Source organism: Zootoca vivipara, chromosome 6 (genome assembly GCF_963506605.1).
Source record: "Zootoca vivipara chromosome 6, rZooViv1.1, whole genome shotgun sequence".
Classification (NCBI taxonomy): Eukaryota; Metazoa; Chordata; class Lepidosauria; order Squamata; family Lacertidae; genus Zootoca; species Zootoca vivipara.
Genome location: NC_083281.1, coordinates 10306731 through 10334376, shown reverse-complemented (window position 1 = coordinate 10334376; position 27646 = coordinate 10306731). Strand labels below are relative to the sequence as shown.

Below are 27646 nucleotides of genomic sequence, written 5' to 3'. Positions count from 1 at the left end.
GGGCGGGGTATAAATAACAAATTATTATTATTATTATTATTATTATTATTATTATTATTATTATTTAATTTTTAAAGTAGTTTCCTTTGCTGTCATGTCTTTTTATAGTCTAAGCCAGGCATAGCCAAACTCAGCCCCCCAGATGTTTTTGGCCTACAACTCCCGTGATCCCTAGCTAGCAGGACCAGTGGTCAGGGATGATGGGAATTGTAGTCCCAAAACATCTGGAGGGCCAATTTTGCCTATGCCTGGTCTAAGCCCTGGGTTTGCTTATTTCCTTCTCCCTCCCAGAGTATATTCCTTTCATGCCGTGTCTTCGTTGATTGTCTTCATTCCTTTTCTTTCTTTCACTGATTTCTCAGCTGCTCCGGGAGCCTTTTCTTAAAAAGCCGAAGAGCATGGCGATAAATCCGCCAAGTGTTCAACGAATAAATAAATAAACGAATAAATATCCGTGCTGAATTAACCCTGCCCGTTTGGCTCCCCTTGCAGGGCTGGCTTTGCTCGCCAAGGCGCCAAGGAGAAGCAGCTGCTGAAGGAAGGGAATGCCTTCAACGTCTCGTCCTTTGTCCTGAGAGCCATGATGAGCGGCCAGTACTGGCCGGAGGGGGATGAGGTCTACCATGCTGAGTTGACGGTGCCTGTCCTCCTCGTTCACGGAATGCATGACAAATTTGTCCCTGTGGAGGAGGACCAGCGGATGGCTGAGGTAAGGGTTTGGCAACCATGCCCTGAATCCCTATGAAATCCTACCCCAATAACCCCTGCCTTTCTCTTTGCCCGGGAGTCTGTCTTACTGTAGAATTCTGTGAAACGGCAGCTTCACCTCTGGCCAGTGAAACGGGATAATGTTTTCTGGTGTGCCTCAGTGCACTTGAGTGCTGTTCAATTCTATAGTTATATGCCTAGAAACAGGGAACTCCTGGAGGGTCATAAGAACCTGAAATTGTAGTTTATCCCCTCCTTTAAAAGCTTGGGGTGGGGCTTGGGGAAAGAGTGGAGGGGACAGGTGAGGGGTGGGTGAGGTGTAAAAGGGCAGGTGGGTTTGGGAGCAAATGGTTAGACAAGATTGGTGAGCAGAGTAGCGCCTGGTATTGGAATTATCTACCACAGAGTGAGTGCCCTTGCCCTCTTCCTGCTTTTAATGATAATAGTAAATAACGATGATACCTAAAGGATCACCTCTCTCTGTATGAACTGACCCAGACCTTGCACTTGTCATCTGAGGCCCTTCTCTATGTCCCCCATCCTAGAGAGGTTTGGAGGGTGGCAACAAGAGAGCGGAGCCTTTTCGGTGGTGGCTCCCCGATTGTGGGATGCTCTCCCCAGAGAGGTTTGCCTGGGGCCATCAATACATGTCTTTAGGTGCCAGGCAAAAAACATTCCTCTTTACCCAGGCATATGGCTATTAAATAATCCATGCGGCCTGTGAAAGTGTGGGGGAGAGGACTGTTACTATGACTATTTTATTATTAGGCTGCCTGTCACTATGTTTTTTTATTACGGTATACAGTATTTTTATCATTTAAGTTCTGTAATGTGTTTTTAATGTTGTACACCGCCCTGGGATCTTCTGTTTAAGGGCAGTACAGTGGTACCTCGGGTTACAAATGCTTCAGGTTACAAACTCCGCTAACCCAGAAATAGTACCTCAGGTTAAGAACTTTGCTTCAGGATGGGAACAGAAATCGTGCTCTGGCGGCCCGGCGGCAGTAGGAGGCCCCATTAGCTAAAGTGGTGCTTCAGGTTCCAGTTTCAGGTAAAGAACGGACCTCTGGAACGAATTAAGTTCTTAACCAGAGGCACCACTGTACGAATTTAATCCGTTCCAAAGGCACCTTCGTAGGTCGAAAAATTCGTAAGTCGAAAAGCGCCATTGGAAACGCGATTTCCCATAGGAATGCATTGGAAACTGAAACATTCGTAAGTCGAAGCAACCCCATCTAAAAATTCGTAAGTCGAAAAAACCCTATCTAAAACCGCCGTGGTTTCCGTTCGGATGTCGAGAAATTTGTAAGTGTGCGGCCATTTGCCCCACTTGTAAGTCGAAAAATTCGGTTGTCGAGTCGTTCGTAAGTCGAGGTACCACTGTATATAAATTGAAATAATAAAAGTAATTATTGTAGTAATTACAGTCATACTTGAGGTTGCGTTTTTCCGGGTTGCGAACGCGGTGGACCTGGAAGTGTTGACTTCCGGGTTCCGCCGCGCATGCATGCACAGAAGGGTTCTGCGCACTTCGCACATGCACACAAGTGCTCTGTTGCCCTTTCACACATGCACTCTACCGCCACTCAGGTTGCGGACTTTTTGGGGTGCGGACGGCACCCCGGAATGGATTGGGTCCGCAACCCGAGGTACCACTGTATTATTGTTATAACAACAACAGTTAAGAGGGTCGGGAGATGAGCCCTCTAGGCTTCCACGGAGCAGGGAACTGCCTTTCAAACCTTCTCCTGCCCTTTCCTCCCCCCCCCCCCCCAGATCCTGCTCATCGCTTTCCTGAAGGTGATTGACGAAGGCAGCCACATGGTCATGATGGAGTGTCCGGAAACAGTGAACACCCTTCTGCACGAGTTCCTGTTATGGGAGCCGGAGGCTGTCCCAGCCGCAGCTGGAACAGAAGCAGAGAAGAAATAAGAAATAAAAAAACACACCTTAACAGCTACTTCGTGAAACTAGCGGCCTGCTCGCGTTGCTGCTTCCAGAGGGACGTTTTTTTCTGGTTTGGAGCCTGCGACAGTAGAAGGTGCGGCTGTGGCCGGCGGACACCTCCTCCCTGCAATGCGGGACGGGCGGAAAAGGCTCTTTTCTTCTCCTCCTCCTCTTCCGCAGAGAAGCGGACTGGACTTTAGTGGGCTGGGCACATGCAGGGTCATGGCCAAGTGAGGTGGACCCTCAAGATGGGTGGGAGGGGAGGGGTCAGCCGCTCCCTGAGCTTTCGCCCTTGCCCTTCCCCCTTGTCGTGTCCTCCTTCGTTTTTTCACGCTCAGCCTCTGGCAGGCTGCAGAAAAGAGGTTGTGGCGAGTTGTGGCGGCTCAAGGAGCACCCTTTCCACGGGACCTGTCCCAAGATGGCAACCTCGACTCCGTTTGGGAGCCGGCCAAGCTGACTTGGGCGCGATTAAACAGACCCGGATTTGTGCACACAATTTATTAAACCGGCGACCCTGCTCCCCCCCCCCCAAATTCCCTCTGCCCCTCAAAGGCCCACCAGGTGTGTTAAACAAATTCTCCACATTGGCTGAGCCAGGAAGGAGAAGGCAGTGGCGAGATTCTAACACTTGCCCGTTGCTTGAGGACGAGCACCTTGTGCTAGGTTCTGGCATGGGGCAGACACCCCCAAGCTCCTTGCAAAGAGGTTCACGGGGCAGGGCTCCCCAGTATTTACTCATCCATCAAACACCTCATCCCTTTCTCTTCACATCGCCTGCAAACCCCTGCATTCTCTGGGCAGAAGGTCCTGGAGCCCTTCTGGAGTTTGGGGGTACCCCCGTTTGCTTCTGTCTTCGGCAGCTTGTAAAATGTACTGTGAAAAAATTGCAGCACCCAAAGGTATTTCAGGGTAAAGGCACCCCTCTGCTCTCCACAATCTTTGGCACTTTGGTTGGGAGAGCAAAGTCCCCGTTAACTGAGTAAATCCTTTTTTTTTTGCCAGTGCCCGTTTCCTCCATATCAAACCTTCAAAACGCTCCCCTCCCTTACCCATTCGCCAGGAGAAATGAAAAGGAATTGCAAAAGAGTTCTGGCTGGAAATGGGGCTTTTGTTTCATTTTGTTCATCTTAGGAACAGCTGCTTTGGTCTAATGACAAAGACTTGGATCGGAGGGAAGCGGCAGGGCACAGAGTAAGGTGACTTCTCAAAATCTGCTCCTTGGCGTTGCCGCCCCCAAATCTGGCGAGGCTTTAGGGGAAAAGGGCGCAGACCCAGATGGATCCAGGGTGGGGGACCTTTTTGGTTCCACGGGCTGGAACCTGATCAGGATGGGCCTCGCAGGCTGAATTTGACCTCCCAATTGCATGACATTGCTATATGGTAGCACGCTTAGACAGGTGAGCCCCGCACCTCACCTTGAAATTGGCAGATGGGGGAGAGGGAGGTGACTTTTTCTCCCCCCACTCGCTTAAATGAGTGGCTTCAAACAGCTTTAAGCCCCGCTCGTCAGCTGGAATTAAGCCTTTTCTGCTTTTCTGCCGTAAGGCTCTCTTCCCGGCCGCGGTGCACAGCCGGTGCAGGATTAGACCCTGTGTGCCCCCGCTCATTCATTAACATCAGCGGTGCCAGCAGATGAGCGGGGGGGGCATGGTTTGGGGAAGATGGCAGCACAGAGATTCCTGCTCTCTAAAGTGTTCGCCTTACTCAACAACACACCCAGTTCAGAGACATTAAAAAAAACCATAATATTCCAGCATTTTGCTGGGTTTGAATCGTTGACTCGCAATGACGTTTGCCACCTCTCCCAATCCTAACTTAACATGTGCTCTTCTTAATGGTTGGTTTGTTTTTTCACCAACCCAGAACCTGCCAAGCCGCAATGTTGGGGTACATTCACACAAGCCACAGTGCGGCGGGGAGGGTGGCCAGAGACGGATCAGTTCAGGATGGCAGGGGTGCCCTGCCTGATAACGCTCTTCTGTCCCAAATTAGATTTTAAAAAAATTATTATTCGATCCTGCCGCGACTCAGGACTCCTATAAGCGGCTCCAACCCCCCCCCCCCGGTTATTTGGTTGGAACAATTCACACACACACACATACCCTGATCATTTCGAATACCATCTCCATCCACTCTACACCATTACCTGCCTACTCTAATCCAGCTTAAGGTCACTTCCTGCAACATGTAAGAGGGCATGGGATTGCAGTTTGGGATTCCGGAATTCCAGGGCAGCGTGTGTGTGAATACCCACCACGACGACCAAACCCTTGTTGCGCATCCACAGAAGGGGAGCAAGACCTTGCTTATTACGAGCACACAAAGCGAACCAGTGTTGAGCCTCTTTAGTAGCAGCGTAACCATAATCAACAGCTTAATACATTTTTAATTATTTTAAGAAATCTGTATTCTTCGGAGACTGTTTTAACCAGCTTGGAAATTGATCCATGGGAGGGGTTTTGTTTGGTTTTTATTTATTTTGAAGGGGTGTGTGGAGAGTCTGTTGCTGTGAGTTCCACAGATCCAGGCTCTTTCCAGCCGGGAGACGAAACAGGATTGTGTGATAAGTGTCATCCTAGACTCTCAAATAAAAGTATTATATTCTCAACAGATAAAGGAAGTCGTTTCTTGGATCTGCAGAAAAGAGTCGAGATGGTAGAGGCTTGGAAGGAGAAGTCTCCGACACCGCTGTGGAACCTTCCTAGAACTGAGGGCCACATTCCCTTCTGAGAAACTTTCTGGGGGCCAACGGCAGGTAGAACAAATAGGAAATTGGCTTTTGTGCAGTAGGGCTGGTTCCTTTCCCACTTGGGTCTCCTTTCAGGCAGTTAAGAGACGGAACCAGAGTTGAGGTTTCTCCCGTCAGCTGTTTCATCCTCATAACGACCTTGCAATGGAGGTTCGCCTGAGGGTTTCTGACATCTTCAGCCTTTACCACAAAGCAGACTAGAAATTTGCCCCTTTCCAAGTGAAAGAATGAGGAAACCATGGTTGGGAAGGGGACTCCTGAGGGTCAACTAGTCCACCCCGCCACTGGAGGAAGGAAATCCAGGGCAGCCTCCACAGATGGTTGTGCAGCTTGGAGACATCAACAAAGGAAGAGTCCACTCATGCCTCAAGGTTATTCCTGAACTTTTTTTTTTAATAAAAAAAAATCATTAAATAAAATTGTAATACAACAACAACAAATCCCTTTATTGTGAGGACCATGCATTTACACAAATATCAACATGACAATAATTAAAAATATTAAAATTCATTACATTCTATACCAACAAAACCTTCATCCCACAAAACAGGAAGAAAAGGAAAACAAGCAGCAAGTTAAACAGACGATGAAGGGGTCTTAGCTTTGTCATCCAGAAATCTTTTTTTAATACTAATTTTTATGGATTTTTAAAACATAATTAAGCAAATAAACATACAATAACAAATACACCAACAAACACAGACATAGAAAACAGAAAAAAAGAACAAACTTTAAAACATCTATTTTTCAAATCATTATCTTATAGACTTCCCCTTCCCCCCCTTTCTGATTTTCAATTCATAACCTTCTTTAGCAATATCCTTTATCATAATTTTCCAATCCTTATCTCCATTATCCCCTACCGGTAGTACCATGATTAATCTACAGTGGTACCTCTACTTACGAATGACTCGACTTACAAATGTTTCTACTTACGAATGGAACTCCATCTGCCATCTTGGATGCGGTTTAGATAGAATTTTTTCTACTTACGAATTTTTAGATAGGGTTGCTTCGACTTACGATTTTTTTCTCCCAATACATTCCTATGGGTTTTGACTTACAATTTTTTTCGACTTACAAATGTGCGTTCGGAACGCATTAAATTCGTAAGTAGAGATACCACTGTATTCTAATTCATTACCTATTTTTCCTTTTCATTTACACAATCTTAAAATATTTTCTTCCTTTAGCCTATACATCTCTTCCAAATTTCTTTCATATTCACTAAATTTTAATATATATACAGTGGTACCTCTACTTACGAATTTAATGCGTTCCGAATGCACATTTGTAAGTCGAAAAAATTTGTAAGTCGAATCCCATAGGAATGTATTGGGAGAAAAAAATCGTAAGTCGAAGCAACCCTATCTGAAAATTGGTAAGTATAAAAAATCCTATCTAAACCGCATCCAAGATGGCGGATGGAGCTCCATTCGTAAGTAGAAACATTCATAAGTCGAGTCATTCGTAAGTAGAGGTACCACTGTAATTAAATTCTCTTCAAAACTATTTCCAATTTTTTCCATCCTCTTCATAACTACAGGTTACTTTCTCCCTGTTAACACATTATTCACAAATTTCACCCCGCTCCCATTCTCCAGTGTCTTCCCCTCCCTCTCATTCCTGTTCTTCCCCCTGCTGCCACCTCCCCTGCCAATCCTCTATTCTTTCTAACCCACTCCTCACAGCTCCCCTTCTATTTTCCTTGCCCGCTCCTCTTTCTCCATTGAAAGCAGAGTCTTTCAATTGCAATTTTTGCTGATTTTCTTCTAAACCATTTTTTCTTCAAAGTTCACTTTGAAGTTTTTAAAAGTCGTCAACTTTTTTGTCCTCTGCGTCCTCCCTTCCATTGTCCATTTCTTGCTGTTTTTCTTCTGTATCCATTTTTTCTTCAAAGTTCACTTTGAAGCCTTTAAGACAGTCACCAATTTTTTAAACTTCAGAAATACATGCTTTCAATTCCTGCTTGTTTTCTTGCATCAGTTTATTATGTCCACATATTGACCATCTGTTATTGTGGCTGCCATCCCGACTTGAAGGTTACAACAGAGAGAAAACAGGATGTGGGGGGTGCATTCAGTGTCTCTGAATAGAAAAGCGAAAGTGGAATGTTCCCTTCGTTTTTAAGCTGTCGACATTTCCTTATGCAGCTATGACAAAGGATGTCACTTTCTCAATCCTCAGATTTCACAGGGATATAAATCCATATAAATTTCCTCCCCCCTCCCCCTGCTTCGGGGGGGGGGGGGATTTCAGTCCTGCCTTTGGAAGTTTAACTTCTTGCACTATTTTCTGGCTTAAGGTATATGTCCTTGCTTTCTATGATAATCAGTGGGACGGGACCGGCTTCCGTTTTTAAAATCCCTTTCCCGTGGCCAAATTATCTTCAAATTAGATCCAATAATTCAGTACTCACAGTACAATCCTTTTAGCAGTTTTCTTTGGAAAAAATTGAGCACTCAATCCTCACAGTCCTGCGGCTTCGCGCTGTCAAAGGAAACATCCTGCGTCCGAATGTGCTGCCGCTCTGACCCCCTTGCTCTCGGGGGCTCAAAACAGAGCCTTGCTGGGGAGAGGGGAGTAGCTTTTGCGCACAACCGGACAACTATGCCCCCAGAAAGCTCGACCTGGGGTTTCTTTGGGGGTCCGCTGCGCTGGACCGGTTTCCCCCCACCTTTGATGCGCCGAGGTCCGCAGAGCTCGCAGACCTCCGACCGCTATGGCCGGCGCTCAATCCGGAAGTCTATCATCCAGAAATCTTTCCCTGGCTTTCATGCCCTTCCTCCCCCACAACAAACACTCTGTGAGGTGAGTGAGGCTGAGAGACGTCAGAGAAGTGTCACCCAGGAGCTGCATGTGGAGGAGTGGGGAAGCGAACCCACTCTTAACCACTATATCACACTGGCTCACACTGGAAAGGGGGCAGCCCTGTCAAGTTCCTTTATTTATCTCACACTTTCAGTTATATTGCCATTTAAAATTATTCTGGTATTCTGTGTTATAAATTGCTCAAATTACCTTACAATTCTCCCAAATTTCCACTGGTCCTGCAGCTAGGGATCATGGGAGTTGTAGGCCAAAAACATCTGGAGGACTGAGGTTGAGGAAGCCTGTCCTACCCCAAGCCCTCGGGCATAATGTGACGACTGCCTTGAGCAGGCCATGGGTATCATGTCAGGTCCATGGGGTTGGGTGCTGGCCGCACCGAGAGAGCCTTGCGAGCCGTCACTGGCCTGTGCGGATGTCTGCGGGGCGCAGCTGCCGCTCCCCCTCTGCCAGGAAGATCTGCATGGCTCTGTGAAGGAGGTAGGTGCCCAGGCTGCGCTTCCGCTTCATAGGCCAGTCCTTCACAATGCCGTAGTAATTCCCTTTCTTCTGATTGGTCAGCATCTTCAGCCCTGGAGGGAGAAACAGGGGGAGCGTGAGTCTGATGATTTCCCTAGATCTTCCAGGGGCTTTCGATACCACTGACCACAGTATCCCCCCCCCCCCCGAGCGGATGTCTGAATTAGGACTGGGGATGGGGTAGCAATGCGGTGGTCCCAGTCCTATTCGGATGGCCGCTTCCAGGAGGTGCTGCTTGATCCTATGGAGCTATGAGCTATCACCTCTCTCTCTTATTTATTTATTTATTTACCGTGTTTCTCATATTATAAGTCATGTCTTATATTAATTTTTTCCTCAAAAAAACACGACATGGCTTATTTTTGAGGGATGTCTTATTTTTTAAAAAGTGCACGCGGGCGCTGTTTGCCGGGCTTGTCAAGCCCAGCAAACAGCGCCCGCCGATCTTCGGTGACAGGCGGGGGTGGGCGGAGAGCGGAGAACGATCTCCGCTTCCCCCCCACCCCCGCCTGTCACACAGCACAGGTCGGCGGGCGCTGTTTGCCGGGCTTGTCAAGCCCAGCTAGGAGCGCCCGCCGATCTTCGGTGACAGGCGGGGATGGGGGGAGAGCGGAGAACGATCTCCGCTTCTCCCCCACCCCCGCCTGTCACACAGCACAGGGCCGAAGATCGGCGGGCGCTGTTTGCCGGGCTTGTCAAGCCCAGCAAACAGCGCCCGCCGATCTTTGGTGACAGGCGGGGGTGGGCGGAGAGCGGAGAACGATCTCCGCTTCCCCCCCACCCCCGCCTGTCACACAGCACAGGTCGGCGGGCGCTGTTTGCCGGGCTTGTCAAGCCCAGCTAGGAGCGCCCGCCGATCTTCGGTGACAGGCGGGGATGGGGGGAGAGCGGAGAACGATCTCCGCTTCTCCCCCACCCCCGCCTGTCACACAGCACAGGGCCGAAGATCGGCGGGCGCTGTTTGCCGGGCTTGTCAAGCCCAGCAAAGAGCGCCCGCCGATCTTTGGTGACAGGCGGGGGTGGGGGGAGAGCGGAGAACGATCTCCGCTTCCCCCCCACCCCCGCCTGTCACACAGCACAGGGCCGGAGATCGGCGGGCGCTGTTTGCCGGGCTTGTCAAGCCCAGCAAGGAGCGCCCGCCGATCTTTGGTGACAGGCGGGGGTGGGGGGAGAGCGGAGAACGATCTCCGCTTCCCCCCACCCCCGCCTGTCACACAGCACAGGTCGGCGGGCGCTGTTTGCCGGGCTTGTCAAGCCCAGCAAGGAGCGCCCGCCGATCTTTGGTGACAGGCGGGGGTGGGGGGAGAGCGGAGAACGATCTCCGCTTCCCCCCCACCCCCGCCTGTCACACAGGACAGGTCCGAAGATCGGCGGGCGCTGTTTGCCGGGCTTGTCAAGCCCAGCAAACAGCGCCCGCCGATCTTCGGTGACAGGCGGGGTTGGGGGGAGAGTGGAGCACAATCTCCGCTTCCCCCCCACCCCCACCTGTCACACAGGACAGGTCCAAAGATCGGCGGGCGCTGTTTGCCGGGCTTCTCAAGCCCAGCAAACAGCGCCCGCCGATCTTTGGTGACAGGCGGGGGTGGGGGGAGAGCGGAGCACGTTCTCCGCTTCCCCCCCACCCCCGCCTGTCACACAGCACAGGGCCGAAGATCGGCGGGCGCTGTTTGCCGGGCTTGTCAAGCCCAGCAAGGAGCGCCCGCCGATCTTTGGTGACAGGCGGGGGTGGGGGGAGAGCGGAGAACGATCTCCGCTTCCCCCCCACCCCCGCCTGTCACACAGCACAGGTCGGCGGGCGCTGTTTGCCGGGCTTGTCAAGCCCAGCAAGGAGCGCCCGCCGATCTTTGGTGACAGGCGGGGGTGGGGGGAGAGCGGAGAACGATCTCCGCTTCCCCCCCCACCCCCGCCTGTCACACAGGACAGGGCCGAAGATCGGCGGGCGCTGTTTGCCGGGCTTGTCAAGCCCGGCAAACAGCGCCCGCCGATCTTTGGTGACAGGCGGGGGTGGGGGGAGAGCGGAGCACGATCTCCGCTTCCCCCCCCACCCCCGCCTGTCACACAGGACAGGTCCGAAGATCGGCGGGCGCTGTTTGCCGGGCTTGTCAAGCCCAGCAAACAGCGCCCGCCGATCTTCGGTGACAGGCGGGGGTGGGGGGAGAGCGGAGCACGATCTCCGCTTCCCCCCACCCCCGCCCGTCACACAGCACAGGTCGGCGGGCGCTGTTTGCCGGGCTTGTCAAGCCCAGCAAGGAGCGCCCGCCGATCTTTGGTGACAGGCGGGGGTGGGGGGAGAGCGGAGAACGATCTCCGCTTCCCCCCCACCCCCGCCTGTCACACAGGACAGGTCCGAAGATCGGCGGGCGCTGTTCGCCGGGCTTGTCAAGCCCAGCAAACAGCATCCGCCGATCTTTGGTGACAGGCGGGGGTGGGGGGAGAGCGGAGCATGATCTCCGCTTCCCCCCCACCCCCGCCCGTCATACAGCACAGGGCCGAAGATCGGCGGGCGCTGTTTGCCGGGCTTGTCAAGCCCAGCAAGGAGCGCCCGCCGATCTTTGGTGACAGGCGGGGGTGGGGGGAGAGCGGAGAACGATCTCCGCTTCCCCCCACCCCTGCCTGTCACACAGCACAGGTCCGAAGATCGGCGGGCGCTGTTTCCCGGGCTTGTCAAGCCCAGCAAGGAGCGCCCGCCGATCTTCGGCTCTGTCCCCTGATGCGCTACGGCTCGGGGAAGCAGGCAGGGAGCTCCTGCTGGGTCCCGCGCCTTCGCCTCTCGCTCGGTCGGGGCTTTGCGATAGTGCTTATTTTCGGGGTATGTCTTATTTTTCACCAACCCTTAGAAATCCTGTCATGGCTTATTTTTTGGGGATGCCTTAAAATATGAGAAACACGGTAGTAATTAAGCTGCTCAATACCCACAGGTCTCAGGGCAGTTCACAAGATGCAAAATCACAACATAAAATACAAAATGAATAATCAAAATAAAACAATAATAAAATAACAACAACAACACAATAATCCCCCCTTCCCCATTTCAAAAGGGGACACCCCCAACGTGGGGATCAAACCCATGACTCTGGAATTAAGAGTCTCATGCTCTACTGACTGAGCTATCCTAGGAAGGAGCCTGCCCTTCAGCCTTGGCCCCCTCTGGCACACGCCTTACCGATGGCATCCACCATGCAGGCTTCTCTCGTGTAGGCTTCCACCGGAATGACGTTCTGGAAACAGTGCATGGAGATGACCCCTTGCCTGCTGGCCCAGATTTCCAGGATATGCTGGACTTTGGAGCACACCTGGAGGAAAGGAGGGAGCAGATTAGTGGCAGAAAATAAAAGTGTTTGCTTTCAGATCTGTTTCAAGACAAAAGGGGCTTTTGAAAAGGCAGCTGCCAAGGCAGGAAGACGGCAACCCTCTTGAGCAGCCCCAGCCCATGGTTTCATAGGTGCCAAAGGGTCTTGGACCCCTTTACCACCTCCCAAATGGGGGCGGGTGGTAAAATCGACTGGGCCGAGCTTCCCCGGCCTCCTCTGCCATATGAGAGGGCAGGTAAGGCACTCAATCACCCATCCACCTGCCTAGACGCCCCCCCCCCCCAAGCCTCCTGCCATGGAGGGGACTTGGGTGCCACCGCCTGGCGGAGAGAGGAGGAGAGAGTGTGCGGGCTGGGTCTGCTGTTGTCCCCCAGCTCCTGGCCTCAGCTTGGGCACCATTGCCTCCTGGGCCTTGGTAGCAGTTGTCAGACCGAGGGGTGGGTGGGGAGGCTCACCTTGGGCTGGGCTCGCTTGGCTCCAGCCTCCCTCCTTCCGGCAGAGAGCGGGCCAATGCGTCCCCCTCCCCCAGTATTTTAATCAAGCTGGCATCCCTGTACTGTGTCCAGAAGTTGACTGGAGGGTGCATCTCAGCCGCCGCATCTCTCTGGCCTGACCCCCCCACCCCACGGCGTTTGCCTCAAAGCAGGGGAGGGCCGGAGGGGAGAGTGGGGCACCCCCCCCTGGACTTTGCGCTGCCTGCACCTGTCCGCCTTGCTTTCTCCGGCTCTGCTGGTAGTGCGTCAAGGCTTCGTAGAGGTGGCAGTACGGCCTGGAGCGCTTCCCCTTGCCCACGTAGAAGATGGCACTGATGAACGTCCGGAAACACTCGGCCCGGCTGATGTACTGGCAGCGGAAGGGCAGGTTCTGGGTCACCCTGTCGGGCACAGGCAGAAGGGCAGAGTTAACCGGCGGAACTCGTCAACGCGGGAGGCAGCGATGGGCCAACAACCCGGAGGGCTTTAAGAGGCGACTGGACAAATTCGTGGAGGAGTGGGGAGGCCGTCAACAGCTGCCAGCCACGATGGCCAAGCTCTGCTTCCACGGTCGAAGGTGGCAATGCTTCTGAGTACCAGTTCCTGGGAACGGCAAGAGGGCTGACGGCCCTTGCAATCATGCCCTGCTTGTCACGTTCCCTTGGAGGCATCTGGTCGGCCACTGTGGGAACAGGATGCTGCCCAGCAGGCTCTTCTTGTGTTCTTAGGGGGATATTAGGAGGCAGAGGTGGTCTGTGTGGGTGTGAGACACACGCACTCACAAAATGCAACCCCCTAGATCGGGGATCAGGAACACTTTCCCTCCCCCCCGAAGGGCTGCGTTCCCTTCCAGAGGCTTGTGCCGGCGACGTGCAGGGACAGAGGCAAAAGCAGGTGGAGAAATCGATGGGAATTTTACTTCCATCCAGGTAACCAAGTGGCATGATCAGAGTTCCAAGCATGCATCCCAGCGCCAAAACACCTGGTGTGTGTGTGTGTGAAAAGCAGGACTGGCAAGGATGTTCTGTCCGGCCTGGGGAGAAGTTACCTGGATGGAAGTAAAATTTCCATCGATTTCTCCACCTGCTTTTGCCCCTTGGACGCCTGGGCTTGAGCTTTCCCACCCCTGGGTCATAGAATCATAGAACCGCAGAGCTGGAAGGGACCCTGAGGGTCACCTAAGTCCAGCGTTTTCCAAAACTTGGGTCCCCAGCTGTTTTCTTTTCTTTTTTAAAAAAAATTTAAAATGAACTTTATTGAGGTTAAAAAACTTGTAAACAACAAACAAACAAAGCATAATCAACAAACAAAAAACTAAAAAAAATAAGTAAACAATACTAACAAAACTCAAACTCAAATAACAAATATCAAACTCAAATAACAGATATCAAATGACAAAGTAAAAAGATGATACTTTCAACTCAATACAAACTTAATCTTAAATGAACAAAATTTAAACCTAAATTTAATTAAAAAAATCATAAATAAATTATAAATAAATCATATACATATGTGTTTCATCTATACATCATATATAATTTCTTATTCCACCTATACTCAAATCAAACCTCTAGCTGTTTTCTGACTACAATTCCCATCATCGCTGACCACTGGTCCTGCTAGCTAGGGATGACGGGAGTTGTAGTCCAAAAACAGCTAGGGATCCAAGTTTGGGAAACCCTGATCTACCGGTAGTCCAACCCCTGCAATGCTCGAACCCACAACCCTGAGATGAAGAGACTTGTGCTCTACCGGCTGACAAGCTCTTCTCCATTCGAACTGGTGATTAGATGGGGCTTTGAGGCCCTGGAGCAGAGGCAGGAGAGAGTGACTCCAAGCCCTTTCCTCACATGGCCAGAGACACCCGACAACACCCTGAGAGTTCTGTCCTGTGGAAAAGACTGCGGGCTGTCAAACTATATCGCCAGTCTTCGCCCAAAACTCAGCTGAGTCTGAAAAGGTAGGAATTGCCTCCTTTTCCCCCAGCGGCAGCTGACATGGCAGAGTCGGGGTGGGTGGGTGGGACTTCCACACCTGGGATCCAGGAGCAGGTAGTTGAAGCTGGATTTGAGAAGACCCTCCCTCCACTTGCAGCTCTTGTCCGGCTGGTCGAACTGCCTGGACAAAGCCATCTCGTCCTCCTGGCCATCTGGGATCTGGTAAGTGTCCAGGGCAGAAGACAATTCCGGGCTGTAGCCTGGAGGCAAGTCAAGAACAGACAACCCCACCCCCACCAAAACAGATAAGTTTGTTAACACATGGTGGAGAGACGCACACAACACATAACAAGAAAAGAACTATGGAATATTATGTCAATATACGATCACAGCGGAGAGACTTTTGTTATATTCTGCATGAGCAGAATAGGGCTGAACGATATATCGATATATCGTCCTAAACTGGTTTGAAGTCCATATTGTGATAACAGTGTCATAATTTTGGACCTGCCAATGTATCACGAATCGTGTGTGTGTTTGTGTGTTATGCAAAAATCACAATGTGGGGAAAACCGTGAAGCCAGCCAGTGCCTCTACACAGCTCCATTCTTATTTCAGACGTTGTGATATCAGAGGCGGAGCAAGCGGGGGGGGGGTGGATACACCCCGGGCATCGCCCTGGAGGGGGTGTCACTCAGGGCTGTGGCCCCGCCCCTCGCCTCTGCACAGCAGCCTCGGAGGAAAAAAAAATACAAAAGAAAGCTGCAGGCGCGCCGGTCCATTTTTTTTGGTAGCTGGAGCGAGGCGTGCGGCTTTGGAGGCGCGGGGGGCGGAGCGGCGATACCCCGCTACGTAGCGACGCATGCGTTGTTACATAGCGGCGGCGCGCCCACCTGGGTGCATGGCAATTTGCCTCCCCGGGTGTCGCGGTGCCTCGCTATGCCCCTGTGTGATATATCAATATTTCGCAATGTTTAGCTGGTGATATATTGCGATGTTGAAAACCAGGTATCGCCCAGCCCTAGGTTAGAACAGGTATAAGTGTTTGTGGTGGTGGGCATTCGTGTATTAATATTATTATTTTTAACAGGAGCTCTCAGCCCCTTAGCCTGCAACTTAGAATCAGCAAAGGAGATATGTAAACCACTCCCCCCCCCCAGCTTTAAAGACATGTCAGTTAAAGGCGAAGCACATGAGATGCCCTTTCTGGAGATGCCCCTGAAAGGGTTGAACCCGGGACCTTCTGCATGGAAAGCAAGGCCGCCATCCATGGGCTGAGGCCCTCCCCTACCCCCAGGCAAAGCAGCGACCCACCTGCAGAGCCCTTCCGGGCTTTGGTCTTCGGGTCGCTCATCAGCTTCTCTAGCAGCTGCAGGTAAATCTTCCTGGTGAGTCCCGATACAGGTCCCGGGTTGACACCGAAGTCTCGAAGCTGCCGGACTAGTGCTTCGTCTGAGAGGTGGCTCAGATCAGAGGCAGCTGGCGGAGAGCGGCGGCCCACACCTGCCGGCCGCTCTGCTTGACCGGTGTATGCCCGCCAATCGTAGATGATGGTGTCTTCGGAGCTGGTGGTGTTGGCCACGGAGTCGTCCGTGCAAGGGATGTGGCGCTCCACGAGGGTGTGCCCTTCATCCTCGTAAAGGTATTCCACGGGCTCGGTGGCGCTCAGGTTCACTGGCCGGCCACCGGGCGACAGCTGGACATCTTGGGCCATGGGACTCATCCGCCCCGACGGGCAGGTGGAGGCTCTCGGCACCGGCGGCCCTCTCGCAGGCAGCCGGCTGAAGCTCACTCGCGAGCGATTGGCCTGCCTCTTGGGCCTACCATGCCTGGCACTTAGCCGCTCAGGTTCCCCCCGAGACAGCACAGCATCCAGGTTTTCTCGGGCAGCACAAGCCTCCTCTCCATTCCCTGGTGGCAGCTTCTGCTCCTTCAAGGGAACCTCTTCCTCTGAATCTGTTACACGGTTGCTGCCACATTTGGTGTCAGAACGGTCATACCCTCTGCAAACATCTCTCCCAGAGCTCCCTAGTGTATCTAGGCTGATGAGAGGGCAGCCCGGAGGGAGGGAGCCTGAGCAGCTGCCTAGCTCACAGCTGCCGAGACCAGCCCCAATTAATATGGTGTCATCGAGTTCACCATTCTCGCCTCCCGCCGCACCAGGCAGGCTGCTGTTCCTCGGGCCAGCGGATTGATCCTGCCTCTCGCCCGAGGCCGGAACCAGCCCCCCGGGGTTTCTCCACCGCCTGGGACGCTGCGGCATCTCCAGGGTCTCGTCGAAGAGGGAGGATGAAGAGCTGGCATTGTGTGTGGCCGACGCCATCATGCGGCTTTTGCTTCGGGGCGTAACGTGCTGGGGGCTTTGGTGGGACAGGAGCAGTGGTGAATGGCAGACTCTGGTCGCCAGCATCATTGACCTCAGCTTGGCCTCCAAGCCGGCAGGCTCTTCTTCTCTGGTGCTCGGAGGAGTTTGATGAGGGATGGCCATTGTTTCAGCCGCATCCCAGATCATCCCAGGAGGGACAGGGCTCTCATTCTCCAGTGAAGACGTCTCTTCAGATGCCTTCTGTATGAGCACCGTTTCTGGAGTCCACAAGTGCTCCTCCACATCCTTGGTGCTCGTGGAGTGAGATCCTCTCCTTTCCTCTGTGCTCAACCTTTCCTGAGCTTCAGGCGACCCACTTCCTTTTAGTTTGCCTTGCAGTTCCCAGGTATCAACTCTTCCAACAGCGGGAGAGGAAATTTCTGAAAGATGCTCGTTCTCTGCTCCAGAAATCGCTGGCTTCTGTGTTTCCTTCAATGGCGGAGAGTTCATGTCTTGGTTTCCCCACTTCTGCAAAGGGCGTTTTGCAAGAACCTGGGACGTTTGGGAGAAACCCAGCTGTCCGCCGTTCTTAGGCCGTTCGTCCTTTCCAAAGTGGCACAGGTCCAAAGGTTGCCTCCCAGCGCATGTGTTGGAATAAGCCCCCTTACAACCAATTCTGTCGCACAAATGTCTCAGGCAGTCAGACCTAGCAGGAGAATTTCTCTCGCTAAATGCCTCAACTGGCTCTCCGGAGCTGCTTACCAGTCCTCTGGAAGACGGGCCTAAGGACAATTCTGACATTAAACTGTTGCTCTCAGTGTTGCGGGAGCTGCATGTAGAACAGCTGAAGCTGGCCTCCCTTCCCTCCTGGGTCTGAGCCTCGCTGCAGCGGACAAGTGCTTCCTCAGTGCTTGCATAACATTCGCTGTCACATGAGGCATACTGGCCACTGCTTGAGCTTTCACTAAATGATTCGTCTCGTTTGGAGCCTCCGTCCAGATTCCCACAGGCGCTCGGCAGCAACTCTCCATGGACTACGACTGTCTTTTCCAAGTCCGAGATGGCTGCAGCGTTCTCCCGGGTGAACAGGTAGGCATGATCGGGCGAGGTGACGTCCAGCCCTTCGTGGCCTGTGGTCCTCACCACAAGGTCTGGGTCTAGGAAGCTGCCATACTGGGAGAGGTTGAAGGTGGCGTTGGGATTGTGCATGCCGGCAACGGGATCTGCTTCACATTCGGACACAACTGCATGGGTGGGAGAGGGCCCGGGGATCTCCTGGGATCTGTTAGTGTTTTGTACTTCGAGGCTCGCTCTCAGCTTGCGGTCAATTAAAGTGGAGGGGGGAAATGCGCTGTCTGGGGCTGGAGGCAAAGGGAACCCCTTAGCTGTAGTGCTCTGGACGCAGCGAATTTGGATTGTGCCAAGATCTGCTTTGGGGGGCTCGGGTCCTCCAATGTTAAAACCCTGTGTTGCCAAGGGACTCGGTGCTAGCTGCCCAAGCACGCCGCCCAAGGAGGATGAGGCTGCCGGCTGAGCACAGAGGTCTCCCTGATCGGACAAAGTGCTGGAAGCCAAAGAACACTCCGTGAGGAACGAAAAAGCGATCCTGTCCTCAAAGGAACAAGTTTTATCTTGGCTCTTTGAAGGATGAGAAAGGAAGGTGGGTGGCTTCGCATGCTGAAGGCTCTCATCCGGAGGAGGCCGCCGCAAGCTTCCGCCCGAGAGGATGGGGAAAGTGTCGTAAAGCCTTGACGACCTCCCAGGGTTTAAGGTGTCTTCAGTCACGGTGGAGAGGAAGCTTTCTTCTCTTCGGTAGCCTGTATAAAAAAGAGAAGGACAAACGAGGCTAGGATTATTTAATTTGATCCTCTGGAAGTCGTACGAAATAGGAGTTGCTGGCATTCTGCTACACAGCTCAAGCTTTTTGGAAATCGCAGAAAAGAACTGTAAAAGGTTAAAAGGTAAAAGACGCCTGGACAGTTCAGTCCAGTCAAAGGCGACTATGGGGTTGCGGCTCTTATCTCGCTTTCAGGCCGAGGGAGCTGGCGTTGGTCCACAGACAGCTTTCTGGGTCGTGTGGCCAGCAGGACTAAACCGCTTCTGGCACAACAGGACACCGTGATGGAAGCCAGAGCACATGGAAACGCCGTTTACCTTCCCACCGCAGCGGTACCTATTTATCTACTTGCACTGGTGTGCTTTCGAACTGCTAGGTTGGCAGGAGCAGGGACTGAGCAACGGGAGCTCACTCCGCCGTGGGGATTTGAACCGCCAACCTTCTGATCGGCAAGCCCAAGTGGCTCAGTGGTTTAGACCTGAGCGCCACCTGCATGCCTCCATTTTTTAAAATATTAGAACTGTAGAGTTGGAAGGGCCCCCCAAGGATCATCTATCCCAACTCCCTGCAATGCAGGCATTACAGTTGAAGCATCCCTGACCGATGGGCATCCAATCTCTGTTTTAAAACCAACAGCAAAGGAAAGTCCACCACCTCCCAAGGGAGTCTGTTCCATTGTCGGACAACTCTTACGGTCAGACCTTTCTAATGTTTAGTCGGAATCTTATTTGATGCAAGTGTCCAAAACTACAAAATGTAAAATATTCGCTCCATAGATCGAAGATAAAATAAGTGTATCAATAAGCAGAATATTACAGGCTGTGTGTGTGTGAGTTAAACTATTCAAATTGGTAATAATCGGAAGGGCCGGTGAGGTGGGGTAACCTTCTTGAAACCGGCGTCGCTGTAGATAGTCTGGATGGTAGTGAATGAGGCTGGAGTTGTGAGGCCGCAGCAGCAGATGTGCCAATGATAAGACACACTGGACGCCTGGGATATTTTTTGGCCGATACAAACAGGTTAATAACAAGAGAGTTGTCGGTCCATTTCCTCTCCTCTGCTCAAAGATCTCGTAAGAGGATGCTCTCATTTTTATCTTAAAAACTACTAAATCAGGCTTCCTCAAACTCGGCCCTCCAGATGTTTTTGGCCTACAACTCCCATGATCCCTAGCTAGCAGGACCAGTGGTCAGGGATGATGGGGTCTCAAAACATCTGGAGGGCCGAGTTTAAGGAAGCCTGTACTAAATACTTTAAACAGGTTCATGTTTTCTCATGCTCACACTTTCGAATTTTTTTTTGCTAAGCTCTGTTTCAGCAGCTGTTACGGTGTAGCAAACAAATGAGCTGGAACGTGTCCAGAGGAGGGCAACCAAAATGGTCAAAGGCCTGGAAACAATGCCTTATGAGGAACAGGTTAGGGAGCTGGGTATGTTTAGCCTGGAGAAGAGAAGGTTAAGGGGTGATATGATAGCCATGTTCAAATATATTAAAGGATGTCATATAGAGGAGGGAGAAAGGTTGTTTTCTGCTGCTCCAGAGAAGCGGACACGGAGCAATGGATTCAAGCTACAAGAAAGAAGATTCCACCTAAACATTAGGAAGAACTTCCTGACAGTAAGAGCTGTTCGGCAGTGGAATTTGCTGCCAAGGAGTGTGGTGGAGTCTCCTTCTTTGGAGGTCTTTAAGCAGAGGCTTGACAGCCATCTGTCAGGAATGCTTTGACGGTGTTTCCTGCTTGGCAGGGGGTTGGACCGGATGGCCCTTGTGGTCTCTTCCAACTCTATGATTCTATGAGAACGTAAAGTTTTAAATTGGGTGATAGGATGCGAAGATAACATTGCACGGGGGGCGGGGAGGCGGAGAGCTTGATTGCTTCTCCCCACTTACTCATCCAGCAGTGCTGCCCCTCTGCAGCCTCCTCCAGGAACCCTTGCAAGATACGGAGACACATCTCGTTCCCTTCCTCCAAAGCCAGGTCGATGGCAGTGTTCCCGTCCTGGGAGAAAAGAAGAGGCTAAAGGACCAAGTCTGGCCTTGCTAGTTCTCTCGATCCAAGTTCCCCTCCCTGCCCCTCCTTATTCCAATCAGCATGGGCCAGGGAATCAAGAAACAATTTCGCAGCTTCAGCTCGTCAACTGCCAGTGCTTCGGTTCTCCCCGGAACGGTTTCTTCTTGTGACGTCAGTGGGTCTACTCTATCTTTGCAATGACTTTAAGAACTTAAAAAGAGCACGGCTGCTGGATCGGGACAAAGGGGGCCCATCCAGCATCTTAATTGCCAAAGAGCCCAACCAGATACCTCAAAGGGAAGCCAGCAAGCAGTATCCCAGCTCAACAGCAACTCTCCTTTCCTGCAGTTCCAGGAACTGGTATTCAGAAGCATGGCTGCCTCTGATCACAAGCACTCGCTTGGGAGCAAGTCTGCTTGAACCTGGTGTGATTTTACTTCCGAGCAGGGTGGATAAAAATCAATGATTTTTTTAAAATAAATTTTAAAAATCTGATTTGAAATTTTTATAAAAAATTATTTTAAGAATTGGATTTTTAAAGTAAAATTCTTTTGGAGGAAAAATATTTCTAAAGAGAATTTTCCATTTAAGTCACATTGTAGTCCAAAGGAAATAAGATTTTGTTTTAAGTTTTTCATGTGTGCTAAAAGTTGTTTAACCACATCAGTTAACAAACGTGGATACATATGCTATAATGCTATTGTTTTAGTTAAATTGTTATTGAGGAAAATATTATTTTTCTCCTTCCAATAAAGTACAGCAGAAAAGTTCTCCAAATATAAACAGTTAACTTATTAAACCTCACAATCATTTCATAATTATCTGTCTATGTATTTCTACCGTGTTTCCCACATTTTAAGACACCGTCTTATATTTATTTTACTCAAGAAAATAAGCCTATGGCTTATTTTCGGTGGGGTGTCTTATTTTTTTTAATTAAGCAATCTACATTTTGACATTTGGAGCTGGGCGCTCGTCATACTTTTTCACCGGTGAGCGTGGTCAGAGCCAGGAGCGCGCCCAGCGCTGCCTGCGCTCCTCCTGGGGCCACCATGCTCAACTCCCGTGCCCAGCCAACCCAGAGACCCTCCCCTCATTGCCGCCAATGCCGTGGGGCATTTCTTTTCATAGAATCATATGATTCTATGCCTCTTTTCAGGAAGAGGAGGCAGACGCCCGGAACCGGCTGCTGCAGCTGGGCCAGGCGGAGGCGAGGCCGCTGCTTGCCCCTGGGGGCTGCGGAGGCGGCTGGGCGGGGACAGCCGGACCCCAGCCGGGTAGCAGCAGCAGCGGGAGGACGAGTATGGTGCTGCTGCTGGCCACGGCAGGAGGAAGCAGGCGCCCGAAAGCGGCAGCTGCTGCAGCCCCGACAGAGCGCGCAGCAGCGCCGCTCGTCCCGGGGCAGCAGGACCCAGCAGCAGCGCCGTCCTCATCCTTCCGCTGCTGTTGCTGCTGCTGCTGGGCCAGCTGCTCACCCCGTTCCTGGGGGTCGCAGAGGAGGCTGGGCGGGGACAGCCGGACCCCAGCCGGGTAGCAGCAGCAGCGGGAGGACGAGTATGGTGCTGCTGCTGGCCACGGCAGGAGGAAGCAGGCGCCCGAAAGCGGCAGCTGCTGCAGCCCCGACAGAGCGCGCAGCAGCGCCGCTCGTCCCGGGGCAGCGGGACCCAGCAGCAGCGCCGTCCTCATCCTTCCGCTGCTGTTGCTGCTGCTGCCGGGCCAGCTGCTCACCCCGTTCCTGGGGGTCGCAGAGGAGGCTGGGCGGGGACAGCCGGACCCCAGCCGGGTAGCAGCAGCAGCGGGAGGACGAGTATGGTGCTGCTGCTGGCCACGGCAGGAGGAAGCAGGCGCCCGAAAGCGGCAGCTGCTGCAGCCCCGACAGAGCGCGCAGCAGCGCCGCTCGTCCCGGGGCAGCGTATCCCAGCAGCAGCGCCGTCCTCATCCTCCCGCTGCTGTTGCTGCTGCTGCCGGGCCAGGTGGAGGCAAGCCGCTGCTCGCCTCGTTCCTGGGGGTTGCAGAGGAGGCTGGGCGGGGACAGCTGGAGCCCAGTCACGCAGCAGCGGAAGGACGAGGACGGCACTGCTGCTGGGTCCCGCTGCCTCGGGAGGAGTGGCACTGCTGCGCGCTCTGTCGGGGCTGCAGTAGCCGCCGCCTTCGGGCGCCTGCTTCCTTGCCGCGGCCAGCAGCAGCACCGTACTCCACCTCCTGCTGCTGCTGCCCGGCTGGGCTCCGGCTGTCCCTGCCCAGCTGCCTCCGCAGCCCCCAGGGGCGAGCAGTGGCCTCGCCTCCGCCGGGCCCAGCTGCAGCAGCCGGTTCCGGCCGTCTGCCTCCTCCTCCCGAATAGAGGCAGACGTCCTCCTCCTCCTGCGGCCAGTGTGCTGTGTCCCACTGGCTGGCTGGGCGCTAGCGGTCTCACTCCGCGCAGCGCAGAGGTATGGCTTATTTTCAGGGGGTGTCTTCTATTTAACAAATACTTTAAAAGCCTGCTATGGCTTACTTTATGACTACGCCTTAAAAAGGGGGAAACACGGTAATAGATTAACCAAATCAGTAATTTTTGATATAACTGTAAAAACCACAGTCCTACCTTGGAAGTTGAATGCAATCCGTTCCGGAAGTCCGTTCAACTTCCAAAATGTTCAGAAACCCAAAGCGTAGCTTTTGATTGGCTGCAGGAAGCTGCAGAAGCCCTGTCAGACCTTCGGCTTCCAAAAATAGTTCGCAAACTGGAACAGTCACTTCTGGATATGCGGCGTTTGGGAGCCAAAACGTTTTGAGAACTAAGCTGTATGAAAACCAAGGTACGACTGTACTCTGAAAATGTATTATTCAAAAAACGAAACCTTCATCTGGTTGTAAATACCAGCAAGAATGAGATTATACCAGCAAGAATGAGTCTTTCTGTAAAAATATATATGATTTAAATAAAGTCTTCCGGACTAGCGATTAAAATTGTGATTTAAATCTATTTGATTTAAATCTATTTGATTTAAATCAAATCCACCCTGTTTCCGAGTCACCATGCAAAAGAACGTGCCAGGTTTTCATGAGGCAGGTTTTCGTGTCAGAGTTCGGTCCCAAAATAGGAGTGGTATAAGGCAGGCATCCCCAACCTGCGGCCCTCCAGATGTTTTGGCCTACAACTCCCATGATCCCTAGCTAACAGGACCAGTGGTCAGGGATGATGGGAATTGTACTCCAAAACATCTGGAGGGCCGAAGGTTGGGGGTGGCTGGTATAAGGGCAGCAGGAAGGAAAGTCCCTGCCATCCTCTCTCCCCCACCCTGCCCAAACACACACACACACACACACACACACACACACACACACACACAGAGGCAGGAACTCTCTGGCCTACCTGGTCTTTCAGGTGGGGGTCTCCTCCTTCCATCAGCAAAAGCTTTAAGCACGTGTTGCACCCCCAGGCGGCTGCCACATGCAAGGGGGTGAGGCCATCCACGGACCTGAATCACAAGCAAAACCTGGGCTTGCACCTTGCGCAATGTTAGGTGCCCAAGGCCTGAAGGGTGTCAAGATTTATTGCACTGGCCTCTTGTCGCAAACAAGGGGCAGCCAAGCACCCAGCTTAGTACTGGCAGCAGCTCTCCTTCCCAGCCCCCCCCCCGAGACTCCAGAGATTCAAGCAAGGTAAAGGTAAAGGTAAAGGGACCCCTGACTGTTAGGTCCAGTCGCGGACGGCTCTGGGGTTGCGGCGCTCATCTCGCTTTACTGGCCGAAGGAGCCAGCGTACAGCTTCCAGGTCATGTGGCCGGCATGACAAAGCCGCTTCTGGCGAACCAGAGCAGCACACGAATACACCGTTTACCTTCCTGCTGGAGCGATACCTATTTATCTACTTGCGCTTTGACCCGCTGTGTGCATGCTCTATCACTGAGCTACAATCTTTCCCTTTAAAGTAAAGCAGGTCTCTGGATCTGCATTGTTCTTGACGTTAAAATTTTATTATCTTGAGGTCAGACCACTGGATGTGCAGGTCAAATCTGACTACCAGCTCCATCTGGTACGCAGGCTGAGACCCTCCCTGCCTGCACATTGTCTTGCCAGAGTGGTGCATGCTCTGGTTATCTCCCCTTGGACTACTGCCATGCGCTCTACGTGGGGCTTCCTTTGAAGGTGACCCGGAAACTGCAACTAATCCAGAATGCGGCAGGCAGACTGGTGACTGGGAGCGGCCGCCGGGACCATATAACACCAGCCCTAAAGGACCTCCACTAGCTCCCATTACATTTCTGGGCACCATTCAAAGTGTTGGTGCTGACCTTTAAAGCCCTAAATGGCCTCGGCCCAGAATACCGGAAGGAGAGTCTCCACCCCCATCGCCCAGCCCAGACACGGAGGTCCAGCTCCGAGGGTCTTCTGGTGGTTTCCACCCTGCGAGAAGTGAGGTTATAGGGAACTGGAGATGGCGCCTGCCCTCTGGAATGCCCTCCCATCAGATGTCAAAGAAAAAAGTAACTATATAACCTAAAGAAAAAAGTACCTATATAACCTAAAGTCAGCCATGTATAGGGATTTTTTTGGGTAATGTTTAAAGTTTTAAAGTTGGAAGCTGCCCAGAATTCCTGGGGCAACCCAGTCAGATGGGTGGGGTATAAATAAACAGTAAATTTATTTATTATCATCATCACTAGCTGTACCCGGCCACGTGTTGCTGTGGCTCAGTCGGGGTCCCTGTTTCCTAGGACAGGGGACCTGTTTCCCTGACCCCTCTCCGTTTCCCCCTCACATAAGGCAGCGTCTGCGGGTGGTGGGAGGTAAGGAGCGGTGAGGCCTGGCCTACCTCCCGGGCTGCCTGAGCGGCGAGGATGTTGTTTGTTGGATGTCCACTGGAGGGGGCAATTTTTTTGTACAGAAATCCAGGTTTCTACCTATCCTAGGTTTGTGTATGGACAATGTAAGTGGATAGAGACACTCCCACATGCACACCCGATGTTGTGGGCCAATTTGAGGGCGATCGGGTAAGCGGTTGTGGAGAAAGGTTCGGTCGAACAAACATGCACCTTCTACATTTATATATATATAGATTATTAAATAGAATGTCCCTATTTTCATCGGAGAAATGCTGCAGGGTATGCAAGTAATCTGATGCCAAATACGTTTGCTCACACTAGATACCCGATGGTGGGTTCAGAGCTCATTTCCCCATGGACCCTGCATAGTACCTGAGGTTGGGGTCTCCGCCATACCGGAGGATGAGGGCAAGGCACTGGATCCCACTCTCCTGCTCCATGCCGGCGGCAAGGTGGATGCCGGCAATCCCATCAGGCAGAACCAAGTTGGGGTCTGCTCCCTGCTGGAGAAGGGCTTCAACCATCCTGGGAAGCAAGTAAACAGCAACTAAGAGATGAAAGTCCAGGAAAAAGAGAGCAAGCACAATGGACAAAGGGACGGAGCGAGCGAGGAAAGCTAGCAACATTTGGGACATTTTAGTTTAGAGAGAAAAGGCGAGTGAACACAACAGAAGTTTGTGAAATTATGCATGGTGATTCAGGGTTGTAAATTTGTGTAAACAAACCCTATTTCAGAAAGAAATTGTCCAAGGCATGGAGAAAGCGGGCAGAGGAAAGTTTTTCTCCCTCTCTCGTAACACTGGAAATCTTGGGCGTCCAATGAAGCAGAATGTTGGAAAAGTCAGGACACGTATAAAGGAAGGACAGCACAGAGTTAAACTGTGGAACTCCCTTCTGCAAGAGGCAGCAATGGCCAGCGACTCAAATGGCTTTGAAAGAAGGTCAGTCCAATTCATGATCGGTGGCACAGCACCTGCTTTGTGCCCATGAAGTCCCAGGTTCAATTCCAGGCTCTCCAGTTAAGGGTTGGAGATGCTCCCCTGCCTGAAGCCCCACAGAGCTTTGCCTCTGGAGTTCCCCAAGGGGCATCGGACTGGCTCTGATGCGAGTCCTGTGCCAACCAGGGAAGCCAACGCTGGCAGGCTTCCAACATTGTGAACTTCTCTGCCAACAACAATACAGTAACAACAATAATAATTGCAATGATACAGTTACAATACAGTAATTGCAATACTAATTAAAATACCGTCATACCTCGGTTTAAGTACGCTTTGGTTCGAGTACTTTCAGTTTAAGTACTCCACGGACCCGTCTGGAACGGATTAATCCACTTTCCATTACTTTCAATGGGAAAGTTCGCTTCAGGTTAAGTACGCTTCAGGTTAAGTACAGACTTCTGGAACCAATTGTGTACTTAAACCGAGGTACCACTGTAAAAGCTTGGGCATTAACCTCAAATCTTTTTAAGGTCGTAGATATATAATGTTCATAAATGTACCAAACAAATACGTACATAAGTGCTTTTTTCTAGGGGTTCTCCAGGGTACGCATTACTGGCAACTTTTTTCTAGAATAAAAGCACTTGTGGTGTTGTTGTTGCTGTTATTAATAATAATTATTTCAGGGGTAGTTTTTGTTTACATAAGAAAGCTTTTGCAAAGCCAAAAAGGAACAACCCATAGAATATACGAAAAAAGAGGGAGAAGCCGCTAGAGAAATTCACTTGTACACGTGAACAGGTGCATTCACACACGCGCTTACTCGCACTCTCCGCCCGACAGAGCCTCGAGCAGCCGGACCGAGAGCGGCAGGGCGCCTGGTTCCATCCCGCCACTAGAGGGCGGCCAAGGGGCGCATCTGCGCATGCTCACTCCGCCGGCACATGCACAGAACTCCCACAGGAGGTAGCGGCTACTTCAATGCCCGCGCGGCCGGCGGCGGAATCTCGGCCCGGCGGGGTCGCCTCGAGACGCAGTCGAAGAGCCGCTTCCGCAACCCCGGCCGAGGGCAGCGCGCCCGCCGCGGCTCCCTCACAGCCGCTGTCGCAGCAGCAACACTGTCCCCGCCGCCATCTTGCTTTTAAAGTTTGAGGCTTCCCTCTCAAGCCCTGCCTGGGTTTCTCATTGGCTGGTCGTCGCAATGACTGACTGCCTGGTTGCCCAGTAGGAAGAGGAATGAGGAGGGACTGGTAGGCGGGGGGGGGGGAAGAGAA

The 27646-nt window shown here is 52.1% G+C and overlaps 2 protein-coding genes across 2 annotated transcripts in view; one reads left to right on the top strand and one right to left on the bottom strand.

Moving 5' to 3' along the window:
* The window catches only part of ABHD8 (abhydrolase domain containing 8), a 28653-nt gene extending 22837 nt beyond the window's left edge, over positions 1 to 5816 (top strand). The window contains exons 4-5 of the mRNA XM_035119341.2: positions 493 to 709; positions 2485 to 5816. Coding sequence (XP_034975232.2) covers positions 493 to 709; positions 2485 to 2640 — 373 coding nt within the window. The 3' untranslated portion in view covers positions 2641 to 5816. The remainder of the gene's footprint in view (positions 1 to 492; positions 710 to 2484) is intronic.
* A 1256-nt stretch (positions 5817 to 7072) lies between these two features.
* ANKLE1 (ankyrin repeat and LEM domain containing 1) lies at positions 7073 to 27494 on the bottom strand. The gene is made up of 9 exons (XM_035119368.2): positions 27196 to 27494; positions 25807 to 25959; positions 23982 to 24087; positions 20506 to 20614; positions 15788 to 18595; positions 14571 to 14733; positions 12766 to 12937; positions 11916 to 12045; positions 7073 to 8805 (listed from the first exon to the last, which is right to left on the bottom strand). Exons 1-9 carry the CDS (start codon positions 27297 to 27299, stop codon positions 8633 to 8635), a joined length of 3918 nt encoding a protein of 1305 aa, XP_034975259.2. The 5' UTR covers positions 27300 to 27494; the 3' UTR covers positions 7073 to 8632.
* Positions 27495 to 27646: the final 152 nt, after the last annotated feature.

Coding starts and splice junctions, on each gene's coding strand:
- ANKLE1 (XM_035119368.2), bottom strand. CDS start 27,299: ATGCGCAGATGCGCCCCTTGGCCGCCCTCTAGTGGCGGGATGGAACCA. Junction 20,615..23,981: donor ACCCCCACCTGAAAGACCAG/GTAGGCCAGAGA, acceptor CTTTTCTCCCAG/GACGGGAACACTGCCATCGA. Junction 14,734..15,787: donor AGCCCGGAAGGGCTCTGCAG/GTGGGTCGCTGC, acceptor ACTTGCCTCCAG/GCTACAGCCCGGAATTGTCT.